This window comes from Bemisia tabaci, chromosome 10 (assembly GCF_918797505.1).
Source record: "Bemisia tabaci chromosome 10, PGI_BMITA_v3".
Lineage (NCBI taxonomy): Eukaryota > Metazoa > Arthropoda > Insecta > Hemiptera > Aleyrodidae > Bemisia > Bemisia tabaci.
The window spans coordinates 5,760,405-5,784,734 of record NC_092802.1 but is presented as its reverse complement, the minus strand read 5'-3'; the positions used below and the strand labels follow the sequence as shown (position 1 = coordinate 5,784,734).

The 24,330-nt window shown below is 35.2% G+C and overlaps 3 protein-coding genes across 3 annotated transcripts; 2 read left to right on the top strand and 1 right to left on the bottom strand.

The window, feature by feature from the left end:
• Positions 1-1,534: 1,534 nt before the first annotated feature.
• Positions 1,535-4,274, top strand: galla-1 (cytosolic iron-sulfur assembly component galla-1; the record flags this gene model as incomplete). Its single annotated transcript, XM_072305542.1, is given in 3 exon segments — positions 1,535-1,614; positions 2,049-2,232; positions 2,943-4,274. Coding segments are annotated over 3 exon segments (362 nt in total), but the record flags the coding sequence as incomplete, so codon positions are not given.
• Positions 4,275-4,852: 578 nt separating this feature from the next.
• Positions 4,853-20,274, bottom strand: wls (Wnt ligand secretion mediator). Its single transcript, XM_019040565.2, has 13 exons — positions 20,051-20,274; positions 18,026-18,210; positions 17,379-17,484; positions 15,795-15,919; positions 15,225-15,380; positions 14,110-14,287; positions 12,745-12,872; positions 12,090-12,095; positions 11,002-11,160; positions 9,734-9,961; positions 8,867-9,017; positions 7,996-8,087; positions 4,853-7,254 (listed from the first exon to the last, which is right to left on the bottom strand). Exons 1-12 carry the CDS (start codon positions 20,154-20,156, stop codon positions 8,008-8,010), a joined length of 1,608 nt encoding a protein of 535 aa, XP_018896110.1. The 5' UTR covers positions 20,157-20,274; the 3' UTR covers positions 4,853-7,254; positions 7,996-8,007.
• Positions 20,275-20,377: 103 nt separating this feature from the next.
• Positions 20,378-24,100, top strand: LOC109029849 (uncharacterized). The gene is made up of 4 exons (XM_019040514.2): positions 20,378-20,801; positions 21,728-21,894; positions 22,634-22,706; positions 23,217-24,100. Exons 1-4 carry the CDS (start codon positions 20,559-20,561, stop codon positions 23,457-23,459), a joined length of 726 nt encoding a protein of 241 aa, XP_018896059.2. The 5' UTR covers positions 20,378-20,558; the 3' UTR covers positions 23,460-24,100.
• Positions 24,101-24,330: the final 230 nt, after the last annotated feature.

The window sequence follows — 24,330 nt, the reverse complement described above, 5'->3', positions numbered from 1 at the left end:
ACAACTGTTCAATCGCTATATGCCAATTTGAGACCTTGAAGGATTATAATTACTTACTGTATGGCTACCTGGTTCCGTTTGTTCAGACACAATGTCTAGCATTCAGCAACTAACACCCTGAAAAAATTTGGTGTGAAACATAACAAAACAGTTGAATTTTGATGAAGTTTACCTTATAGTAATACAGTGACAGAATTGAGCTGGTTCACCATGATTTTAATGTTCACACTTAAACAAAATATCCAAACACGTTCTTGTCAGTTATCACAGGGTTTGGACATATTAGGTGAGGTAAGAGGATCACACTGAATAACAACAACCACTTGTTTTCTACAAATAGCGGCCCTGGTGGCTCCCATGAAACAAAAAGTTGGGGGACTGATTTGAAATGAAAATCCTGTGACAAGTCTTTACCTCGTCTCACGATGGGAATATTGTCAGTATGCTCAAAGCAAAATAAGAAAATAAAAGTAGAGGATCCATATAATCTAATAATGTCAAGTTCAAGTAGGTTAGCTTGGGTTTCCAGCACTCTCCAGCCGTTTGAATTGCGGAACCTCAGTTGTGTGACAGGGACAGAGTTGAGATATTCCGCCCTTCTCTGTCTGCCAGGAAATGGAGGTTTGGGTCTATGATGCTTTCCGAGTAGGTATGTGTCTGACTCAGGAAATTATTCTGTATCAAAAATAATTTACCTGAACTCTGTTGATTGATATGTGTGCCAGAAAGCCTGTGTGACAGGAATAGTAGAAATAGCAGAGAATTACCCTGGCACTGAAAATTTGCGACAAGTCTTAGGTTCATTCAAACCCCCAAAAAATAGCAAAACATTCTGAAAGCAAAAATTCGAAATCAAATATTCCAGCTAAATATTCTATTTGTTTTTCAGTTTTCTGAAAGTTTAGAAAGGAACCAATCGAAACATACCTAAATACTTATAAAAAGCAAAAAAGCATCTGAGTGATAGTTGCTAAGAAATTATACTTGGACGCACTTATGCTAAAAGGAATTCCATGCAAGAGGAAAGATGGGGTGTGCTCGTGGAAGCTGCATAAGAAACAATGTAAAAGTGGATATAGTTCCTTTTGAGAAAATGGAAAAGCGGGATTTGACATTAAATCAAAAGGAACTGAGCGCTAACTCAAGGGCCGCGGACACATGACAAGAGCATTGTGGACAGGGCTCATGAGTTAAAGCGTCCCGATGACGAGCTTGTCACTGCTATGCGTCTCAATCGTCGCCGCTGATGTCACTGGCACTGTGAAATCCCCATTCATTTTTATAGCCCGACCACTGTTGAGGGCACCCCATCTTTCCACTTGCACATAGTTCGATTTAGCATAAATACGTTCACTCGTAAATAGTCTGTATTTGAATCGAGCCCTGCAATTAGCCCAGAGTCTCTGATCACCCTCTGAAAAAATTTCATCCTTGGAAGAGCATATGTAAGGTGTTATGATTCACAAATAGTTTTTGTTTTCACAAGATAATCAAACTCTTGATTTTCATTATTTTTCATCCTTCTTTTTTGCAGATTTTATCAGGAACATCAAAGACCCTGAAAAACCTGCCACTTTAGAAGAATTAGAGGTCGTTAGTGAGGATTCCATTAAAGTAAGTTCAGCTCAGCAAAGGTTTTCAAAAAAATGGATGACCTCCATCGAAAAGTCTACCTGGATCTTTTTTTTTCTCCTGTGTATTGACAATTTTGTTGGAAACTGTATGAAGGGACCACACAAGCTCAGATTTCTAAGTACCCACCACCCACCTTTATGCTATCAAAATATTTTGCTCTAAAAATCCAGGATGCAAAAACAAGGGAAAAGGAAAAGGCATGGATTTAATATTTCATGTTTCGTGTATCAGCATCAAACATTTCTGAATTTATACATGTCCAATAATTCATGCAGTTTATTTGTAAATCAACTCACAAATTGCTGGGAGAATGCGGCGTCAAAGAAGGCACCCATTCAACTGAAGAAGGAAGTATGTACTTCATTCCTATTGATTTTCAATTGTTTGTTAATGTTCGTCTCATTAATTTCCAGATTAAGCCAAGCACTCCCAGCTGCATATCTGTAATTCAGGTTGAATTTAATCCAACAGTGCCTCACTGTAATTTAGCAACAATCATCGGATTATGCATACGTATCAAGTTAGAGCGTGCACTAGTCGATCCTTTCAAATTAGATATCTACATCAAAGAAGGCACCCATTCAACTGAAGAAGAAAGTATGTACTTCATTCCTATTGTTTCTTAAACCTCTGCTATCCTCTAAAACAATAATGATGATTCTAAATTGTTTATTTTGGAAAAGTGCTATTAATAAAGTTCTGATTCGTAGCATTATTGAAATAATTGACAATCCGTCATTAGGAACAAGAGAAGCACCCAAGTTTATTTCAGATACTGAATTTTTATCGGAGTGAAATTATGAGCTTCATTGTTGGAGTTGATGTACCAGCCTGTTTCATTTCTAACTATTTATTTGCATTAATTGCTGAATGGGAGAAAGAGAATGCTGCAAAGTTTTTGAAAAAAGCCCTTCCTCTACATTAAGATCAAGCATGGTGTCATTACCACTGTGAAATAGATATATCCAAATCCAATCGTAGTTATGTTAATTCTAATTCTTTAATTTTTAGTCCATCTTTCAATGAAGAAAATTACATTTTGGACAGCAGAAAATCCTAGCTCATCTTCGGTGGGCTACGCCATAAAAAAAGACGCAAGCTTAAATGCTTCATTCAAGCGCAGCACAGCTGCATTCAAGCGCAAATGCTTGAGGTAAGTTTCTGTCCGGGCATACTTGTAAAATATACCTCAAGCTGCTGAAATATCCATTGTTTTGAAAGATGACTGATGAAACACCCCTTATGGTGTCCAACATGTCCTTCCTTTTTACCAATGTAAACTATTATTTTCCTCTTTTTTTTTTCAGTTAACAAACAAATTAATGATAAAGAACGTGTAGCTGCTGCAATGGAGAATCCAAATCTTCGAAGTTTAGTCGAACAATGCATCATAGAAGAGGAATGATCCTGCTTGATCAAGAGGAAATTCAACTATGGATAATTTCAATTTGGATCTGTTCGGGTGTAATGCAACCCATCAGTGTTTGAATCGAGGATCAGTTGTTGAGTTTGTACCAATTCATCGTAGTTGGGATCCATCATAGTTCTAAGAAGAACTGACGTGTCTAAAACTTTATAAACTGCTCAAGAGAAAGTATTTTGCTGTTTTCAAGATGAAGGTGCAAAGTTTTCTTTTAAAAGGACACTAGGAGAAGAATTCTTCTCTTGTAACCGAACAAATATGCTTTGAGTAATTTTTGTCTCTAGGAGTGTATCCTTGTTTTTGTGTAATCTCCTAGGTGTCATCCTGCTACTTTTCATGAGAATCTTCGAGTATACTCTTTCAAACAACCTGTATTGAGAGGCAGATTATAACTTAATTTTTCTCCAAAAAACCAAAATTGAAACTTATATAAGGTCTTTAAAATCATCTGATTTGCGTATGTTTCAAATTTACGCAGGTGAGGAAAAGTGTTCATGGTGAACTATCCTCAAGATAGTTTCAATCATTATTTAGGTGAGTCTATCATTCACTTAGTGTAATTGGAATAATTTAAAAAGGCACGGGATGTGGAAGTTTTTCTTTAGAATATATATTTTCTTAATTGAGAGTCTAAATAGACTTATTGCTATTTTGTTTTGTTTGTATTTTCTAAGAGGTTAATCAGTGCTGAAAGCTAAAGGAATTTCTCAAAATACTGATTTTAGGTTTACAGTAGAAAGGTTAGTATCCTTGAAGAAATTCTGAAGTGAGGCATCCTCGTGAGGTAACGGTAAGTCCATATTTGTACTGCACAAAGTAAGGAGTATGATTTTGATTATCACTCGAAAAGTGGGACGGTGCGTGGTGGCGTATGATCTACTCATATTATAGGGGTTTTTACTGAGCCAAAAAAAAAATTAAATGATAAAACACAGCCTGTCCTTGGGCTGAAAGTTATGTCGTTTTAAAACGTAAATATTCCCAGATCTTAGCAGTATTTCAATATTTTGTCCCTCTGGTGTCACAAGATCTCAAATTTGAGTGATGCTGAAGGGATTTTTTCTTTTTTATCAGTTCAGTTAACAGGAAATCAAAGTCTTTAGAAAAGTTTGTCCCCTCAATTTAGAAATATTTTTCATCGGGAAATTTTTACGAAAATTGTTTTTATTGTAATTTGTTAACTAAAATATTACAAAAGTAAAGTCTTTAATGAGGAGGTTAGTTGTTCTTGTTATGTTTCCCTCCTTGACTGATGAATTCGACAATGCAAAATAAGGGGTAAAAAAAGAAATAAAAAAATAACTACTCACGAAAAAAACTTAACCATTTTTGATTATACCTATTGACCTGCTAAAGAGTAAAAAAAAACAATGCCTTTTTGTTTCTTTCGAAAAGTATAAATTTGATCAAAATTCTGTTAAATTTACAAATGTTCTGACTTAAGTTGTTCTATTTTTAAGAATATTGTGTAGTCATTGATATAGTTGTGAAAGTTAAAAAACCGAAGCTGTGACATTTCACAATCTCTGCTCTTGTTTCATGTTTCCACAAAAAAACAAGGGAATGTTATCGTTTAAAAGTTTCAAAAAACATTCTTCTTCGGATGAAGGAAAAAATTCCAAGAAAGAATGTCCAATATTTTTTTTTAAAAAAAAAACTTACCAAGATGAAAAATCTGCTAACTTTTAAGTCGAGATGTATGCTTTTCAATTTTTACTGTCAAATTTTGACCTATACTTCCATTTCAGCTATTGACAAACAAATTATCAAAGAGGTAAAAAAAAGTATGCGGAATCGGATGATGTAAAACTTCTATTGGAGAATTTAAATTCCTTCTCAGGAGGTACAGTAATTCATACAGAAAAATTATGCTAACAACAGTTTACACAAGTGAAAGGTATATTCAGTACAAAAAAGATATAAAAGAAAACTAGAAGTACCATGAAAAACGCTCACTAAAAAGCTGGTCTTTGAATTATATTCTAATCTAAATAATAAGTAGAGGCTAATGATCGCTATTTGTAAAAAAGAGAATCCACTGCAAAATTTTACACTCATAAAGCTATGGAGACAAAGAAACTTAAGCACCACATTAGCGCTTCACAGTTAGACTTTCCAGCTGCATTGATATAGTTGCCCTAATTTCCATTCACCGATTCGCTCAACTATTAAAAAATAAAATTTGCAGCCAAACGCAAAAAAATAAATTTTAGTCCTATCAAAAGCTTTGATCTCTTCTAGGATACAGGTTTCTCATCCTGTAAGGAAATGCTCACACATTTTAAAAAATATCAAACAATTGACTTTGTCAGGTTTTAGTGATTTAAGCCAAATTTACACTATTCATCCAACAAAAGCGGAGGAAAGGTTGGATGAGAGGTTGGATGCAACAAAATTTCATTCAATTGCCATTGCTAGGGGATATCACCAAACAGAATTCGGATATCTGTCAGCTTTCAGTTCGTGAAGATACAGCTTCGGCTAATATTGATCAAAAGATTTTGTTTCAACTTTTCTTTCAAGTTGTTTGCGACATCAAATTCAAGTTCCCATTCAACTTTCCATCAAATTGTTTTTTGCTTGCGTTAATATCAAACAATCCAACTTTCTATACAATAAGAGGGGAAGAGGAGTTGGATGAAAAATTGAATAGCGTGAATTGGATTTTGGTGAACTGACAGAAGCCATATCATTGCTGTAGAATAAAGTATACATTCCAAAAGATACACAGAGCAAAAGAGAGGTGCTCGCACAATATTTTAGAGAGGAAAAGTATTAATACTATCTAAAATACTGATATTAGGGGAGTATACGTTTCCTACTTTTCATTATGAACATCTGTGTTGAAGTAAAGGGCATTATTTCAGTAATGCTGTAGTAGTAGGAACAATTCTTAATCATTTAAAATAAATACAGGCAAGTTGAATACTGACAAAATTCATTCATACTGAGCTTGATGGCCAGGAGAAATGGAATTATACATAGTAAAAAAATCCACTAATGATAATAATATAAAAAACTCTAAAATTACAAGGGTCAGAATCAAAAAGGTCTATCATCAATCATGGGAAGAAAATAAAACTAAAATGCATTGAAGTATTTTCATTATCACAGTTGAATTCAGTTTAAAATAGGAAATATTTTGATACATTCTTCATTTCAGAGCTTTTTGTCGAAAACATTATTTAGTCTAACTTTACGAACTATTAGATAAAAGGAAATAATGGACGAATTCACAAAACCATTGCTACAATTGGAACATTCTCAAAGCAAGTCAATTCATGTGTACATTTTTTTTTAACTCCAAAATAAAAGTTAAAAATTATGGGTTTCACTGATTATTTGTAATTGGATAATTTTTTCATCATTCATAAAATAAACTAATGATACACAACAAAGAAAAAAACTTGGCACATATTATGTTGCAACTAAATTTGGTCCTATATTAAAAAGTTTTCCATAATTGTCTCAAAATGTAATGACTGATGAAGAAAATAAACGTCAAAGCTTATTTAAATTACCAACGGTCAATGAGAATTCTCTCCCTTTTTTTCCATGAGTGCAAGAAAATTGCATTTTGACTTCTTGACTATACCTAGAACACTAGGAGACGGCCGGGTAAATACTTTTACGCACACCGTAGTGCTACAAAATAAAAACAATTTAAAAATTCGAATTCAAATTTTTGAGATTCACTTCCAGTACTCTGCCAATAAGGCCCATTCACCATTTTTCAAACTTTAAACGTTGTTTGATTAGTCACGACCAATACAAACTGAATACTGGTTTGTTTCCACACATTTTTACCGAAAAATGAAGTGCATTCCCAAATTACACTCTTTGTTATTATAGTAACTGAACTCTGCTCTATTATGGATTTTATAATTACTTGATAAAAGTGAAAAATTGTGGATCTCTTTTTAAGCTACACAATAGTGCATGGCTGATGATAACGTTGATCAATATCTTAAAAAGCTCCAGGTTTGAAACACAATGAAAAGGAAGGGGGAAACCTTTATGATTGATACAAAACTGAGTAAATTATATAAAAAAGATTTTGATCAATTTGTAAAGAAATCGTGTCAACAAACATTGAATAAATACAACTTAATCTAATTTTCACTGGTTAACCTCTGTTGTTGCCTTGCCAAAATTGAGAAACATTGCTATCGAAGGGGAATCGGAACCAAATCACACTGCAAGAACGATAAAAATCACAGATAAAATCATTGCTTCACCAAAAATGGTGGAAATTCAATGAAAGAATAGGAGGGACTTGGAGGATAAGGCGCATAAGAGCAGTTTTTGCTACTTCGAGAAATACATGTTGGAAGTTTTGAAATAATATGGATCCTTATGTACAGAAGAAAGTTCAAACTGACTTTTGGATGCTTACAAATTGGAATTTCGGAGCGAATTTATCACAGAATATGCATTAAGACTAGTTTTACTTGAAATCGTTAATATCTCAATTTTTTTCAAAAACTGCACTTAAGTAATGTATGTGCCTTGTCCTCCAAGACCCTCAGGTAATATAAAATACTGTGATAAATACGGTGAGTACAAAAATACTAAATTGAAATTAATGGGGAGGACATTGGGAGAGTTTCCCCATAAGCCCTCAAGATCCGATTTTTCAATGTAGCTGAATAAAAATCATCCTACAGAGAATCTTGCCTCTGTAGACTTTGGTCCCTTATCCTGCAACTGTTTCTAATGTACAAAATGAAAGAGAATCAATGAATGAATGAATGAAATGTAAGAGGTGAATTGCCCGTTTTTCATTGCAGATAAACGTTTTTCAGCTATCGTCTTTGATGCAAATTTTCAAATTTGAACCTACTTTCTTCAATGACATAAAAACGTCAACTAAATGACACCTTAATTTCACATGACTAGGGATGAGATTAAAAAAAGTGTATGCATGTAAGACTTACAGATTGAGTTACTTAATCCAAGGCTGCTTTTCTTGAGAATGATGTCAAGGATGAGATTTCATTGAATTCGATCTCTGTGGTACTTGCTAAATCTGTAAAAACAAGAAAGGTTTTTTACTAATATAAAACTCACTGAAGGAGGTGAGCCAACAGATGCAAATTGGCGTTTCAAATGGCCCACTAAACAAGGTTATTACAGCAATAAGCAACATATTTTCACTTCAAAATTTCATGAGCAAAACAATTCACACAACGGGAAGTCTGGAAATTAACTCCTCAATAAGATATGAAAGTTCACAATTAACATTGGTTAAATGGTAGAAATACAAAAACATCCAATATTGAGTCGATACGACCATATCCTAAAGTGTAGAGGAGAAATTCTTGAAATGCTTTGATCAGACAATGGACCATTATTTCTAAGGCACTCCCTTAAAAATTTTTGGAAAAATCTTTGAATACACAGTTTCATTAGTCTACTTGTGTAGCACAACAGTAACTCTTGGAGGGCATCTATCTCTCTCCATTTTCAACAAAATTCGTACCATTCGACACAAAGTCTCTTATAAATTGGATTGCATTTTGCAAAAAGGAACCACTAGTATTGCAATGATGCTAAGATTGTGCAACTTCATCCTCTGCAATAAAATTGCGGAAATCGTGAAAAACTATGAAATTTAGATGGTAATTTTTGTCTTAAATTCACAGTTTTTAGCGAGTAAAATAAAAACTATTAATGGATAATCGGGTTTTTCCTCCAAGACAAAAGAAGTTGCACAATCTTAGCAACATTGCAATGCTAGTGGTTCCTTTTTGCAAAATGCAATCCAATTAAACAGCAGAAGAACCAAAAAACTCCGAACAAACTTACCAGCTTCGGAGGGCCACTGCTTATGGGACGGGGAGTAGAGTACAATCAAAGCAAAAATGTAGATATTCCACATTCCATAAACGCCCGTGTGAACAGCTGAGGTGTATTCCAAGTAAAGATCTTCATCCCACTTCCATCTCCCTTCAGAAATCTGTGGTGAATAAAACAGACTATCATAATAAATTCAAAGACAGAACAACGAAAAATTATAAAGGGTTAGATTATGGAATTACATGTGGGAAAAAGTGGCGTTGGTTCACTGACATGTGTACTTTCTCGTATGAACCCTAGAATCAGTGAGTAATTTTAGTTATTCAATAACACTGGAAAATACTATCTGATGAATTGTTCCCCAGAGGCAAAGTTCGCAACGATTAAGACGTGTTCATGAGAGTTGGTACTGCGAGTAAACATCATACTCCTAAATGAATCAGTGAGAACGAAAACACACCAACTCGAAAAATTAAAATAATCAAGACCCACACAAAACTGTACAGTAAGTGTAGAAGTTAGTCTAAGAAAAATATTTTTGGTGTCGAAAGAAAAGTACTTAAGGACACTTTAAAGGTCCCAGTCTGAACAAATGCCGTAACTTCAATGACCCTTATTAAAATTGATTGTCTTTAATGAAAATTAAGCATTTTCGAGTTACCGAGTTGGTGTGTTTTCGTTCTCACTGATTAAAATAAGGTTACTGCATTAATTTTACACGGTTAGTCACATTTATAAGTTTTGAAAGTATCCACAAATGAGGTATTTTGGCTCACTTGTAGAAAGATTCAAGGTGAGGGACAGAGCCCCCGTCTAAAAAATGCTCGTTCGCTTTATTGACTTTGACAATGGAGCATATCAAGACAAAAATCTGACCTGGTCAAGAATGAAGCCAATCACAGTCATGGCCGCACAAAGCAGTGTGGCCAGCATGAGGAACTTGAAGCGGTAGATGATACCTTCGTAGTGCAAACGACGGACGTTCGACATGTTAGGTAAGGTTGCTCGTTTCACACTGATGTTTGTAAAAACTTGCCAGATCATGTAAGACAGGAAGAAAAAGTAGAGAGCAGCCGAAATTCCTGCCAGGATTATGAATGTAAGCTGTCATTGAAATGTAAAGTCAAGGATAAAACCATTGTAAATTCTCATAAAAAACTTTACCTCTGAAAAAGAGATATTGTTATAGGATAAAAAATTCAATGCTGCCTCATTGTCAAGCCACTGCAGAAACTGAAATTGTTTGATTAAGTTTTACAAACAGTAGGAAGGAAAAAAAAGCGGACACCTCCGGCCCCCAGGTGCCGAATAAGGAAGCGATTCAATGTTCCCTCGAATAGATTATCTGTTAAATTTAATCGACCGGGGGCGAGTTGAAATATGGCAATGCCTTGAGAGCAAAAATTAATACGTCTTAAATCAGCTGAGTTCTTTTTAGATTTTTCATAACCTCACAATCGAGTATCGATTAATCGACATATAAAACTTTGAACGCACATAAAAACTGTTTATTCATTAATAATTACCCAAAAGTTAAATGAGATGCACTTGAAATGAGCTCGGATTTATGAAATTAATTAATTTAATTAATTATTAATTTTTTTTTTGCGCTCATTTGAACTGTTCTTTCGTCAAGAAGTATTTCAACAGAAACGGACTATTTGAAGTATAAGATAGATCGCAATATTTTCGCTTCGATCAAACGGGTGAACCATAGATCTTTAGAGTAGTGAATTGATCGGAAGAAGCGATCATGCTTACGCGTTGAATTGCTTAAAAGCAATTGGATGAGAGGAAAAGCGATTCTCTACAGTGAAACTAAAATTGATCCTGAGTGAATGATCTGATTTTGTTCTTTAATGCTTCATTTTCAGATTCTACAGCAATGGTTCATACAGGACAACAGAGATAAAAAAAAATAAAAAAATAAGAAATAAAAATCACAGAAAAAGTTCAGCTACATAAATGATACATCAACAGTGAAACTCCCAAACCATGTATCTTGTATACGGCGTTTAGAATCTCCGCTTCTATTTTATCTTTTCAAAGGAGAAGAGATGAACATCATTCCTTGTCCTGTTTAAAAATGCAACGATTGAAAAATACTGAACGTGCTCATCGAATGGAAGAGTTTGAAAGGATACAGCTAGATGAGTGCCGAGATCAGTGACCCAGATTGAGTAGAAAGGGTTTCGCAGTTGAATGCCTCGCTCGCACAAATCAAAGATAAACAATGAAATGCAGCCAATGGCAACACCACTCAAATGCTTCCAGTACATGCGAAGGTGATTTTTCTGTTCATCCTGTAGGATCAAAATAAAAATGTAGAGTGAATTCATGAATGATATTAACAAATTATACAACATGTTGTGATTGCAGTGACACCACATCTTAATATTGTAAGATCCCCTTTCCATCTGGTTAGTGGCAATTATCATTCATGAATGAAGAATTAATACAGTCCGGTGGGAAGCAATCAACAAAAAGAAGGCCGAAGGGGTGTGTTTGTAGCTTGGGGCTGGAATCGAAAGTTAGCTTTTGGGAAAAAATTGGGTTATGTGTACATGCTCAACATGCTTAAAGCATGAGAGTGGGGGGGGGGGGTGGACAACAACAACGACAACAATTAGCCTCATCAGGGTGTCTACAAACTAGGAAGAAAAGAAATTCCCCAACTTTCCTGATATTTCCTGACCAAAATTCCCTGATTTTTTTCAATAATTTTACTGCTAATGACGGTTACTTGTCAACTTTCTTTCTTCAAATATTATGTCATTCAATTGACTAAAATAGCGATTCCTTATTGAGAATTATTTCTCTACTTGCTGTTTAAAACATGATTTGGAGCACCAAACCCAGAATCAGTCTGAGACTTGGCTTGATCGTACCGCTATCCTTGTTGTTTTCTAAATTTTAGGTTTCAAATTCCTGATCTTCTCATAAAAGTCCTTGACTTTCCCCCTAATTCTTGGACAGTTCCGTGTTTATGGATTATCTAGACCAGTAGGCACTCTGTATATCACGCTTGATATGAAATTGACAATCAGACAGTATAAAATCAAATTTTCGGAGGAATTCGTGCAAAAAACAGCAAAAATCGATTTTATTTGTTGCCTCTTTCATCAGAGGACCTTAATATCAGAAGATTTTGCGACATTCCGATAAAAGCAAGTTTCACTGGCACACTCCTCCCCCCTCCCCCCCAAAAAATAAATATAAATTAAACTTTTACCTGAATCTGCAAATTGACAGGGCGACATGAAAAAAGAAAAAAAAAAAACATGATAGATTAGATTATTGGAATTTAAAGTAAAAGAGAATTCTTCCTACAAAAATTTCTTAAACAAATCAAAATAAATATCAAACCAACGAGGGTTAAAATCTTTAGGTCAGAGTTAGAAATTTAATTTAATTTTAAATGAAAAATAATGTTCGTTCAGAGACTCAAGTTTTTTTTAGCCTAGTTCTGTTTCAAATTGATAAGATTTGTGCTTGAATGTCAATTAGCAAAAGTTGACAGTCTCAAACTTTATCTGACATTCACTGTCAGGATTTCAAATTGAAAGTATCATACAGATTACAAGAATTATTCTTTTCAGGAAGGCCCAAACGATAATTTCAAGATATTTAAAATAATGCAGACGCAATTAAAAATTTCAAAAAACTTGCTGAATTTCCTTGTGCTTGGAGTCCATATTTGTCTACAGGTATTGAGGGCATACATTATTGAGTGATAAATTAGGATTTAAACAGTGGGTTAAGTATGTTTAAATGAATTTGAAGGTATAAAAGTTGTTTATACTTTCCTTTTTCCTTTGATACGAAAAAGTAAAACAAAAATACAATAATGGAATAATAGTTGAATAAACTGACAATTGATGGCTTACCATTAAATGTTCCCCGGCAAAGACAAGCCAAAAGGAAAGGAGAGCTGCATAAAATATGCCTTGACGAATGTCTCCAAAAAGTAGCATGAATGGTAAGTCAAACAGCAATGTGAAAAGTTCAAGCGGCACTACAGGGCATTGCAAAAAAAATAAGAAAAAATTGAATTAAAAATAGGAGATTTAAAGTACAAGTTGACGAAACCTTAAACAATTTTTCCTTCAGTACTGGTACCTGACACATTCAAAATTTCTGAAAATAAAGTAATAATTTTTCAAGAGTCAAGTTCTGGTATTCCAGTTGCAGCAGATGCGTCAAATCAGTCTTCCTATCTTCATTAGCTCGGTAAAATCAAACGGAGACATTTTAATCACCTTCAATTCATACCGTACAGTTCAGCGTCTGAATTGTTAAATTTTTATTGAATAATCTTGATCGATGAATAGCATCACAAAGATGAGCATAATGATTCAATAATCAATCGACAACCTTAAACCTTGATGGAATTTTAAAGCTCAGAAAGCATCTTTTTTTATTCAGCAACTTATTTTTGTGTCTTTTGATGATTGTGTATGATATTCTACGATCTCATGATTGAAAAAGTAAAGAATTTTCAGATTACATTTTGTATGTGCAATTGCTGTAGTGTAGGTCATACATGCTCCAGATGAGTTGATATCATCCAAAATGAACACATGAAATTGCAGAGCAGCAGACTGCATTTGTTGCATAGTGCCAGACAGTCGCAAAAACTATTTAACAGATCGTGGATTATGATTATTGTCACATTACAAGGGCGCAGAAAGTTCTTAGCCTCCCCATTTTTCAAACTGGTCTTCCTATATAAAATTCCCCTTATCCCCTGAAATTTTTAAATGGATGACCTACTTTTTCCCCTTTATTTACAAGTTGCCAGCAATTTTGCACCCTAAACTCATATTTATAAGACAGCTTTTTGCGGTCGTCTCTTTATTGCACGATACCAATTGGTTGCATCTTGTATCTGTTACTTAGTCAAAACATTTCTGCGCTATTGCCACATCGGGCAAAAAATAAATCGATAAGCACAAAAATTAACGAGTATCTTCTGGAGGCATTTCATATTTTGATCATGTGGTGAATCGATCTGACTTCTCGTGGACTGAAAGCACGACAATAAGAAGTGCAGATGACAGGCTGATATTCAAATTAGGCATTTTGCTGAGTACCTAAGCAGATATTCAATTTTTCCTTGCCTAAATTTTACCGTTCAATCCATCTGAAAGTGAGCAAAAGAGTAGTAACAGAATCTAATGCATCAAAAAGCTGCACAAAGTAAACTTGTTTTTCCATATTAACTATAAAACACAGCAAGCTATGTTACTTACTATTCAAGAAAGTTAAAGCACAACCAAGGAACAGTAGCATGTATTCAAGGAGAACAGGTGACCGGGATAATTGATGAATCCGATTCCACGACCAAATCATGATCGCAACAATGATTGGGAAGAAAGTTACCTTCATGGACATCCAGACTTTTGTGTAACCGCCGTTCTGGTTGATGGCCTATTAGATAAGATCCAACATTAGATATTGTGGCAAAAAAATTAATTTGATCGCTTACTCTTTGATGTTCTTCGGGGTACTGAAGAGAATTTTCTGCAAGCAACTAGGAATCTTTTTCAGCCAAACTAGGCAATTTTTCTACACAAATTGAGAAAAAAAGCTCTCCTCTAAAGTTTGCCTCCATGGACTTATGCCCACTCTTCTTTCCCTTGGATGATCGCAAATACATTTCTGTGAAAAAATTCGACTTGTTAACCTGTCCAGTTACAAATGGAAGGAACATTTCCAAAGAATGCTTCAAATTTTAATCGAATCATCTAAGTAGTGATTCTCAAAAGGGAATTGAGAGACAAGTTGATGAGAAATTTCTTGGTACATTTTGTTTTTTCTCAAGAGCATGGTTGTACCAATTGTTTGCTTGTTGACCGATTTGGGCGAGTTTCAGGGAATTTCTACTATGACTTAGTGCAAATTCACTGAAATTTTCAAGAGAATTGGTACAAATTTTCTCTTATAAAACATTAGGTATCCAAAAAAAATTTGGCAACAGATGATACTACTTTATTCCCTTCTGAGAATTACAGCCCATATTGACAGTGAAACTGCAAAAATGCTAACGCTCCAATTTTATTTCTTAAAAAGAGAAGAAACCAAAATAATGACTTGAACTTTTCAAAGAATATTCTTCACAGAGAAAAGAAAAATGACTGAAGTTTCAAAAAAAATGACATTAAGTAGTTTTCCATGTAGAAAATAAAGTACGACAGTAAGTCTACAATGTCGCGGACCAAGTTACGCATTTCTGCAGTTTCACCATGGAAGTTCACTTGTATGACCTGTCTGCCTGGCATCTATTGGTTAAGGATTGGCTCCCATTACAACTGTACATTACAGTGAGTTTCGGTTTAATAAGAATAAAATTGACTGTTCTACTCACTACAAGCCACATGTCTGTGACAAATCCAAGTCCATGGTTCAATTTTCTATCACTGTCTACAGGAAGCCGGATGTTGATGACATAATAGTCATGATGAAGTGACCCCAACTCAAACAATGGAACAATGGAGCAGTTATAATGGTGACCTGCTTTTTTCTGTAAATATAGACACAAGCAATTATAGAACATTTACAACAAAGAAATCTAATGGTTTCACTCTAATTCACGGAACAGAATGAATAGAAGTCCAGAGCAGAATACTCACTTGGTTGAACTTTAATTTAATTTTATCGGATGAGCAACTTTCCTGAGAATTTAAGTTTACGAATGACAAAATTCTTCTTGCAAATGCAGAATGGATTGATACCCACAAACGAATTCATGATCAGAAAATCGTAGGTTGTATTTTTGTCTTGCAGTTCGGAGTGAATTAAATTGAATCAATAACCTTTTGAGCAGAACTTTATGACATTGCATCCAAGACATCTCTGCTAACTCCGACCTTGTCATATGCTGTTTATTCTGTTGTAAAACTTTGATTTGAGAATTTGATTTTTTCAGGCTACTTACAACTTCAATTGAGCAGTCCAGAGTTCTTGTTTCAAACGATGAGGCATAATATTTCCAATCATCTTCTGCATCCCCATAATTTCGATAACCCAACCTTGCATCCATGGATATAACAGTTCTGGGCTCTAAAATTTTTTGAATAAATGAATAAAAGTCAGATTATTTAAACCTGAATTCTATGAGTTATGTACATTGAAAAAATAATAAAATATTAGAGGAGAATTTTTTTACGCATGATATGTTAGTGGTCACAGATATTAGCAATGAAATAAAAATGAAAAAGATAGGTTAAAAATAAATATTTGGTTGCTAAATTAAAGGAATTTAAGGAGTTGAAAGATATTTTCCTCAAAACTGAGTCTCCAAATTCGTTTGTTAATAAATTAAAAGAACACTTCTTACAAAGCACATACTACAGCGTGCAAGAGTTTTTAAATTTGTAATTCAATAGTTTTGTAATTGTTTTTAATTTGACTCTTATTAAGCTGTTTTATCATTCAGGCTAATGTACCAAATTCTAATAAATAAATAAAATAAATGAGCTTCTTCGCTTTGAGGTATATGAAATCCATCATTACTGTTCCATCTAAAATTCAATTTAATTAATGGACCACTAAACATGGTCAGGAGATAGAAATAAACATCGCATGTTTTCTCTTCAAAATCTTACATGGAAAACAATTCACACAACGGAATGTTCTGAAATCAACTTCTGAGTGATATATTATCAGGTATTTTTAATGCACATCATTGAGACGTTGTAATCAGTATATTCCCCAGTAAAATAAGTGAGTAAGGGCCAGGCTTACTGGCGAGGGGCCCTCAAGGGGCCAAGGCAACTGGCTACTACCGCCGTACACCCCAAAGTTGGACTGTGCTCCTCACCTTCGTAGTATTGACACATTCTGTATACTCTTTATTCCCGCAAGGCTCAGTGGCAGTCTTATAGCCAGCTGTAGGTTTTATCAAAGACTGTGGCAGATGCTGCAGAGCACGGATTTGCAAAGTACGGTCATGCCTCCACCAAGTTGGACTGTGTTGTTTCAATCTCCACTGATAGGTAGCGCTGGCAGTCGTGCACACTATGAGTGATCACCGATTTTTTCACAACCCAGTCGAACAGGGCAGACGGATTACTTACTGGGTGACTATGTCCCTCCTACACCCAGTTACCTCGAAGGATCAGGGTGTTGGAGTGGCAGAGTCATTCACGGTCACGATGACTGATATTTGAGTGTCCTCAAATATCAGTCACCTCCAGGGATTGAACCCGGGACTTCAGTGTTAGCAGCGAACTGCCTTGACGACTACACCACTAAGGCTGACTTTTTTGCCAGTTAATCAGTGAATTGTAAACACTGCTATCTTCTACAGGAGTTAATTGCCAGACTTTCCGTTGTGTGATTTGTTTTCCCTCTGAAATTTTGAAGAGAAAAGATGTTGCAAAGTTCTTGAATTCATACCTTGCCTAGAGGCCTATTGCAACATAAAATAAAAAAATTCTAAAATAGTGTCAAAATATAATGCATCTAAAATTTGACTGATAAGTTATCCTTAAGTTTAGAACAAACAGCAAAAACTTACCCATTTCAGCCTCAGGATTGTATACCACTTCAAACATTAAGACACCTATCAAGTTTTGTTGCCAACGGGAATAATCCAAGACCATATTGTCACGAGGAGTTGGAATCTAAAAAAAATAAACTCAATGGCTTCAAATATTTAGAAATCATCTGCGGAAACCTGCATCATATGATGGTGGCTAATTTGAATTTTGCAAGGAGCTGTAAGACTAAAGTGGCTTGTCCATATGAAATGATATCCAAATGCCATACTTTAGGAAGGGGGAAGCTCAAAAAATGTTTCAATTTCAGTTTAAGAGATACTCTGAGACTGCGAACGTACTTATTGCAATATTTGAGTCAATTTCCATAAAACAATTTATGTCTTTGCTCCAACTTAGGCTTGAAACAGACCCATTAAGAATAAAAATAAATTAGTTTACCTCCTGTGGTGTCGTGGTTGAGGCGCTGGCTCTACAACCAGGTCACAGGTTCGATTCTTGGCTCAGCAGCCTGAGTTTGATGGCCTCAAACAACAGTTGGCCAGGCTGATTGTGCAGTAAGGACTGAGGGAGATGAGGCTTTGACTGGAAGCACAGAATCACCACTGGTACGGTATTTAAGAGAAAAGAAAAGAAAAAAAACCTTTCATATACTTTGATACCATACCTGAAAAGCAAAAACGATATGGTTTGCCATGTGTTTTTGAGTTTCGGTGTCAGAATATTTCAATTTCAAATCTTCAATGGTATTACACTTTCCTTTGCCTCGGACGTAGAACCATTTATCAGAATTATTTCCAGCATCATGGCACTTGGTTGCTAAAATTGTGTCTGCGCTTGATGGAGTAGGAGCTGGGTAAAAAAATTAATCAACTTGATTAGACAGTAAATATTACTGATGACAAAGATGTTCAGTCCTAGTCACAATATGATTTGCTGAATATTCCTTAGTGGTTGGCCTATGGATAAATTCATGCTTTTTTTGTGCCGTAACTACCAACTGGTGAAAAAGGTCCAGTAACTACAGTATAACCGATCCACTACTGCAATAAGTCACAAATGTAACCATAACTAATTAAAGGGGACCAGTTCACAAATTGGAATGATTTTTCAGTTTAAGGCGCTTTGGCTGGGTTTGCGTACCAGTCATGAATGAAACTATATTTAATAGTTCTTTGAATTGTCGAATCAGTGATTGAATGAAACACTGGTTTTCCTCATTAGTTCACCTCATGGATTACATTGAAGTTGCAATGTACTGGAACCCAGCTGAATTCAATCCTAGGATGATTTTCTAGCTTTCTGTTTGTTGAGCCTTTGGACCAAACTAAGTCCAATTTTGCACTTAATGACACGATGGCCTAAGGGAAATCGCTTTCCTACATTTACCGATTTATTTGGTGAGTCATCTCGCAAATTTTGGAAAGTACGTAGATCAATATCACAATTCATTAAATACTTTTCAGCTCACGGTTTTACAGATTCTTACAATTTTATGTGGAGTAAGACTAATAACTGCCTTGGAAATCCAAGACAACACCAATTTCATAGGGCAAAAAAATCTGCCAAGTTACTCTGCTGAACTAGCCACCTAACACTCTGAGTAATTCATTCAATTTGCCTCAGAATCATCAGAGAGTGATGTGGGCAACATGAATTAAATGAATGAGGGTTTTGAACGATTCACTGCAAAGAGATCAATTCACAGTCAACGAGAACGAAAATAAACGAGTTGTACCACCACAAGTGTGGACTTAAAGGTGATTCGTCAAGCTCAAGTGACATGGTCGAACTGGCATGCAATATATCTAATCAATTAGGTCAAAAATCTTGGCAGATTTTGTTTCTTTGGCAAACAAAAGGTCGATTGAGGTGTTGTCAGATAAGTTGGCTATCGTTTACTTTCGGTTTGCGAGCGTCAACGACAAATTTACGTCTCAGCACAAAGCGGCGTTCGCTACTTTTGTTTGTTAATATCATTCGCTACTATCCATCTTAGGGACATCCGTCCCATGATCGCATCGTAAAAAAACTACTAATCAATTATGATCCGCAACTTTTATGTGGTTGTGACTTCTGCGTGGTTAATAATTGAAGTGTTCCAAGGTTTAAAGGTATTGTAAAATCTATCCAAGCTTGTGTTCTCGCTTCTGCGAGAGTTGGATGTTTTCATGTGGATGGTAATGACACGATAATGCCTGCAAACCAAAAGTAAACAATGGCCAACTTATCTGACGACACCTCTAGCTCCTGGGCATAAGCCTAAAGAATCATTCTAAACCCAAATATCGGAAAAATTCAGAGAAATGAAAGCGGAACCATTAGTGTTTGGAAAAAAACCTTGCATTCGATTTCTGTATCGAATGCGAGGTTTTTTCCAAAAACTGTTCTGTTTTCATCTCTCTGAATTTTGCCAGAGTTTGGGGTTTAAATTGATTTTGAAGGCTCATGGGCAGGGGCTACTGTCCTTTCTTATGCTAAAACTTTAAATTCTGAGTACCAAGATTTTTGACCTAATCGATGCGATATATTGCATGCCAGTTTGACTGCGTCTCGTGAGCTCGGCGAATCACCTTAAAGTCTTCTATCTGTGGATTAGCCCATCAATTAAACAAAAACCCTAAATATTCAATATCAGGTCTCCTTAAAACTTAAATTAAGTACTTGTGAAATAAATAGTTGAGTTACAAACCAATGAGTCCACCGATCAGGAAACAGATGAACTGTCCGATTAAAAGTATAGATACAAGCACGAATAACTTTCTGCCGCTAAGATTTTCAAGTATAACACCTGGCATGTTGTAGAAATAGCTTAGAAACTTAAAAAAACATTAAAACGTTTAATTCAGAAGAAAATCTTCATTCGGCTTGTCAAAAATGCGTGTCTGGTCTCTGGGCAAAAGGTAAACAAAGTAAGGAGTCATTCCATTCCAAAATTCCTCTTATCTTGTGCAGGTAAAATAGGAATATGGCAAAATTCCACCAAGCTCCTCAATTTCATCAGAGGGAATTTGCAGTGATAAGGTTATGTTGTTGTTTGATAACAAATTCCCACACGACCGTGCCTGAAAGTGTCTCCTGCACTAATTTTCGATTGTATATTCCAAGCAAAGAATATTTTTCATATTTATCCACACAATGGTAGGTTACTTTCAACGCTTTAACTAAAATTCTGCCCAAATTTTCATTCATCGTCAGAAATGCTGCTTCGTGTAGAGTTACAACGGTTGAGCTCCTGCTCTCTAAATCTAATCAGGAATAACAACCTTCTTGGCTCTTCGATTACTCATGTGACACGGCTGAAAGCCAAAAGCACCTTGGACTGTCCGTTATGGAGGAACTTACATTGCTCACCTCTCTCCTCGAGTTTTGGATCTGCATCGCTATGTGCCAACTTTGAACGGCAACATCGATGGCTGTCGACTTCACATAAATGTTTGAAAGTAAGTTCTTACTTATAAACATACATTACTACTACTGAACTCTTACCTTAGGTACCCAATGCCTGTCTTCTTGCACAGATGGAATTGCTGGCATAGTCATGACTTTCTGAGTTTGCAGTCGAATCCGCCGGAGAAAAACCTTCCGATTATTGCGGAGCCTAATCTTTTACCAACGGACCAATCGAATCCCCTGTCCATCAATAAGACGAGTCTTTTGTTGATCGATTAGACAAATCCTCTGTCTATGGATAAGTAGAATTGACTGTCTATCAAGCAGTTATGTTGTCTGTCGATACACTAATAGAATCACCTGTTGATTGACCAGTCAAATCATCTTTCGATGGACCAGCTGCTCGACTAGTAAAATCGTCTGATGATCAACTAGTTAAATCTTCTGTTGAATGACCAGTCGCATAGTGTATCTGCATAGTCAAAATACTTGACCTCTTGCTTCAAGAATTGTAGCAAGAGGTTGTGTAATTTGACCAGTAAATAAACAAATGTGGGTGGAAGGATGCATGATGGTTAATTATTTTTAAAGAATCATGAAATCTGTTAGCAATATTTTACCGCTTCAAAAGGACTTGGATTTTTGGCGACTTTGAGAATCTCTTTCTTGGCTAAAATTTGATTCATGAAAAATGGACCAATGTAGGAACTCTCATTTTGTACGTACTTTCTGAAAATTAATTACTTACTTAGAAAAAAATTGTACAAGTATTTTGCACTAACAATGTGGCAGTTCACTAATAAAGCAACAACTGCCAAATTTTTTTCTGCTCCCTGTTACTTTAAAAAAATTTTCCAGGTAGTAATAAGCCAACGAAAACTATGTAACATATGAACTAAAACAATAAATTACATTTTTTGTAATATTAGCTCACATCTCTTAATACTGATGTTATATCTCTTTTTTTGTCTTCCAGAAAAAAGGCAGTTTCAAAAAATATGACAATCTAAATGAATTGGATGATGAAGAAGAGGAAAAGGACGAAACCTTACTATTCTCAGACAAAAAACACACCAAAGAGTTCAATGCCACTTCTACTAGATTAGATGGCATTCTGAAAAGTGGATTAGGGTACTCAAGGAAGTAAGTCTACTTACCTGCTAAGAATGTCAAACTAAAAGAGAAGAGTGCTCAGAAGAAGTTGAGATGGAGGCCCGTCGATCTTTGGTTCAGCATAATTGTTTTGCACTGTACAGAAATGGCGCTCTCCTATGCCATAGGGATTTATATCATCAGTGGGTGCTTTTTCTCCCGTAACATTTTGTGAAGAACACAATGGTGCCAGTCGTTTTCCCTGAAACGAACTTTTGAGCTCAAAAAATACTCTCAAAGTTGAGGCTGAAATGGAGAGGATCCCCTATGTTACGGAAACAGTCCACCTCTGTATCCAGCCAAACTTTCCATGCACAGAAAGGAAGCAAATTAATCTCAAACTATACATAAATAATCTTTCACTTGATGATATTTTATAATAAAATGTGATTTGTTGGTTCAGTGCAGTTTTTTCTTTAAAGAAGTTTTAAAAAAGTTACTCTCAAACTAGGTACCTAGAGGGAGGACCTTAATATAGCTTTTCGAATTTTTCAAGCATACCCTGAAATTAGGAAATTTTAATTGTCAAAACTCAAATTTTATGAACTTATTTTGTAACTTAATAGTACTTAAAATTTGTACGAATGAAAAACAAAACCATAACTTTGGAAGCTTTTTTCTCGCGAGGCTATTTTTGGGTTGAGGGGTTTCTTCTCCAAATTCCTCAATTTCAATCTTTTTTTATTAGTTTATTTCACTTAGAATTTAATATTACTGATTTTTTCCATAGGTTTGTTGACCAAGCATTCTATGAAAGCAGGGTAATGGTGAACGGAAAGAAAAGTTTGAAAAAAAGTGATGTGGTAAGCATTTAAAATATTCTGTCCTTTCTTCCCTATTATATTTTTCTGAAAAGGAGGTCAGTGTAGATTTTTGATTTTTATTAGTCACTAATCCAAAACTACATAATTAGAGCTCTTTTTTCTTTTTATGGTTGTGCAAGTTTGATAAAGAATGGTGGTTGCATTTTGACATCACATTTTGACCTCTTGACATCACATGGTATTGAGAACATGGGCCGATTGAGGCTGGGAGGGTTGATCTGGCCTAGGATTGCATGGCAAAACCCGTACCCTCTTGATGTCAGAAAATCATCAAGATGGCAGCCAAAATCGAAACGCGACAACCACTCTCTATCCACCTTGATGGTTGTGATTTAATCACTTAAGATGGGAGATTTTGCCAGGTAGATATCTTAGTCTCATAGCACATGGAAATCGAAGAAAATTATGAAAACTAATGTAACAGAGTAGTTTTAATTGATCCATCAGCAAATCATTTCAGACAATTAACTTATTATTAATTATTTTTAGGTGAAGCTGGGAGACGAAGTAGATATTGTGCATGGTTATCATCCAGATAGTCCTAAATTTTTGCTCGTCTCACGTGTGGAACTGAAGGCTGTTGAGCCTATAGACGAGGACAACCCAGAGGAAGGAATTAGAGTAAAAGTTTTTAGGCATAAAAATATTAAAATTAATAATTACACACCACCGTGGAAATCTAGTGGTGGAAGTGGTGGTGATAATCAAGACTTTGGAAATAAACTGGCATAGAATTTTGTTCATCTGCTCAAGTTTTACTTACATGTATTGGTGATTATCATCAACCTATGCAGTGGGAGGCAAGACGTCTTGTTTACAATTAAGAGTTAAGTGTATGCATTAAACAAAGCTAATTGACTTTTTCAAAAATGTATTCTGATCCTTCAAGTTGTTCATCAAATTTAACAGTCAGTAATCATCTTTATGTAAAAAAAAAAAAAACAACTATGTGCAAAAAATTTGATTTTCTCGCTGACTGATCGATGGAAAATGTCAAAGCAATACAACAAATTGCAGTTGAGGATAAAAGAACCTAAGTTGCTTCTCTTGCTTCCACCACTCTTTGCTTTTGAGGGCAATGTTGGGCAACTTTGGTGCAAGCTGTGAGAGCGCCAAGAGGAAGTTAATAAGAAGCGAATAATCCTAGTAAACTTGAGTTTTCTTGTAAATTCTTCTATGTGAAAATAGCAGGCTTGTTTCAAAGGTGAAAGAATGCCTAATGCGCTTTATACCTGTTTGAATTATCCCTTTGATCGAAGATACAGGGAAAACTTTTTGAATGACTTTGGTGTGTTGCTGTAATAACATGCCCCATAGCCTCAAAAGATCAAAAGATCTGTGTAATAAATAAAATGCTTATTTCCGTGGGTTAATTCTATATATTCTTCCACCCAAGCCATGCTGAGCCGAGCAGAATGGGGGAGGGGGCGGTTTAGTGATTCTCCTTCTCCACATTCCTATTTATCCACGTCAAAAAAAGATAACAATTTTTGATAGATCAGGGAAGTTTGAAAACAGAAAAAAAATACACATGTTCAGTTTTTTTTTCCTTCTTTTATTGAATTAGTCATTATTTCATTCAGGAATGTTTTAAAAAAATACA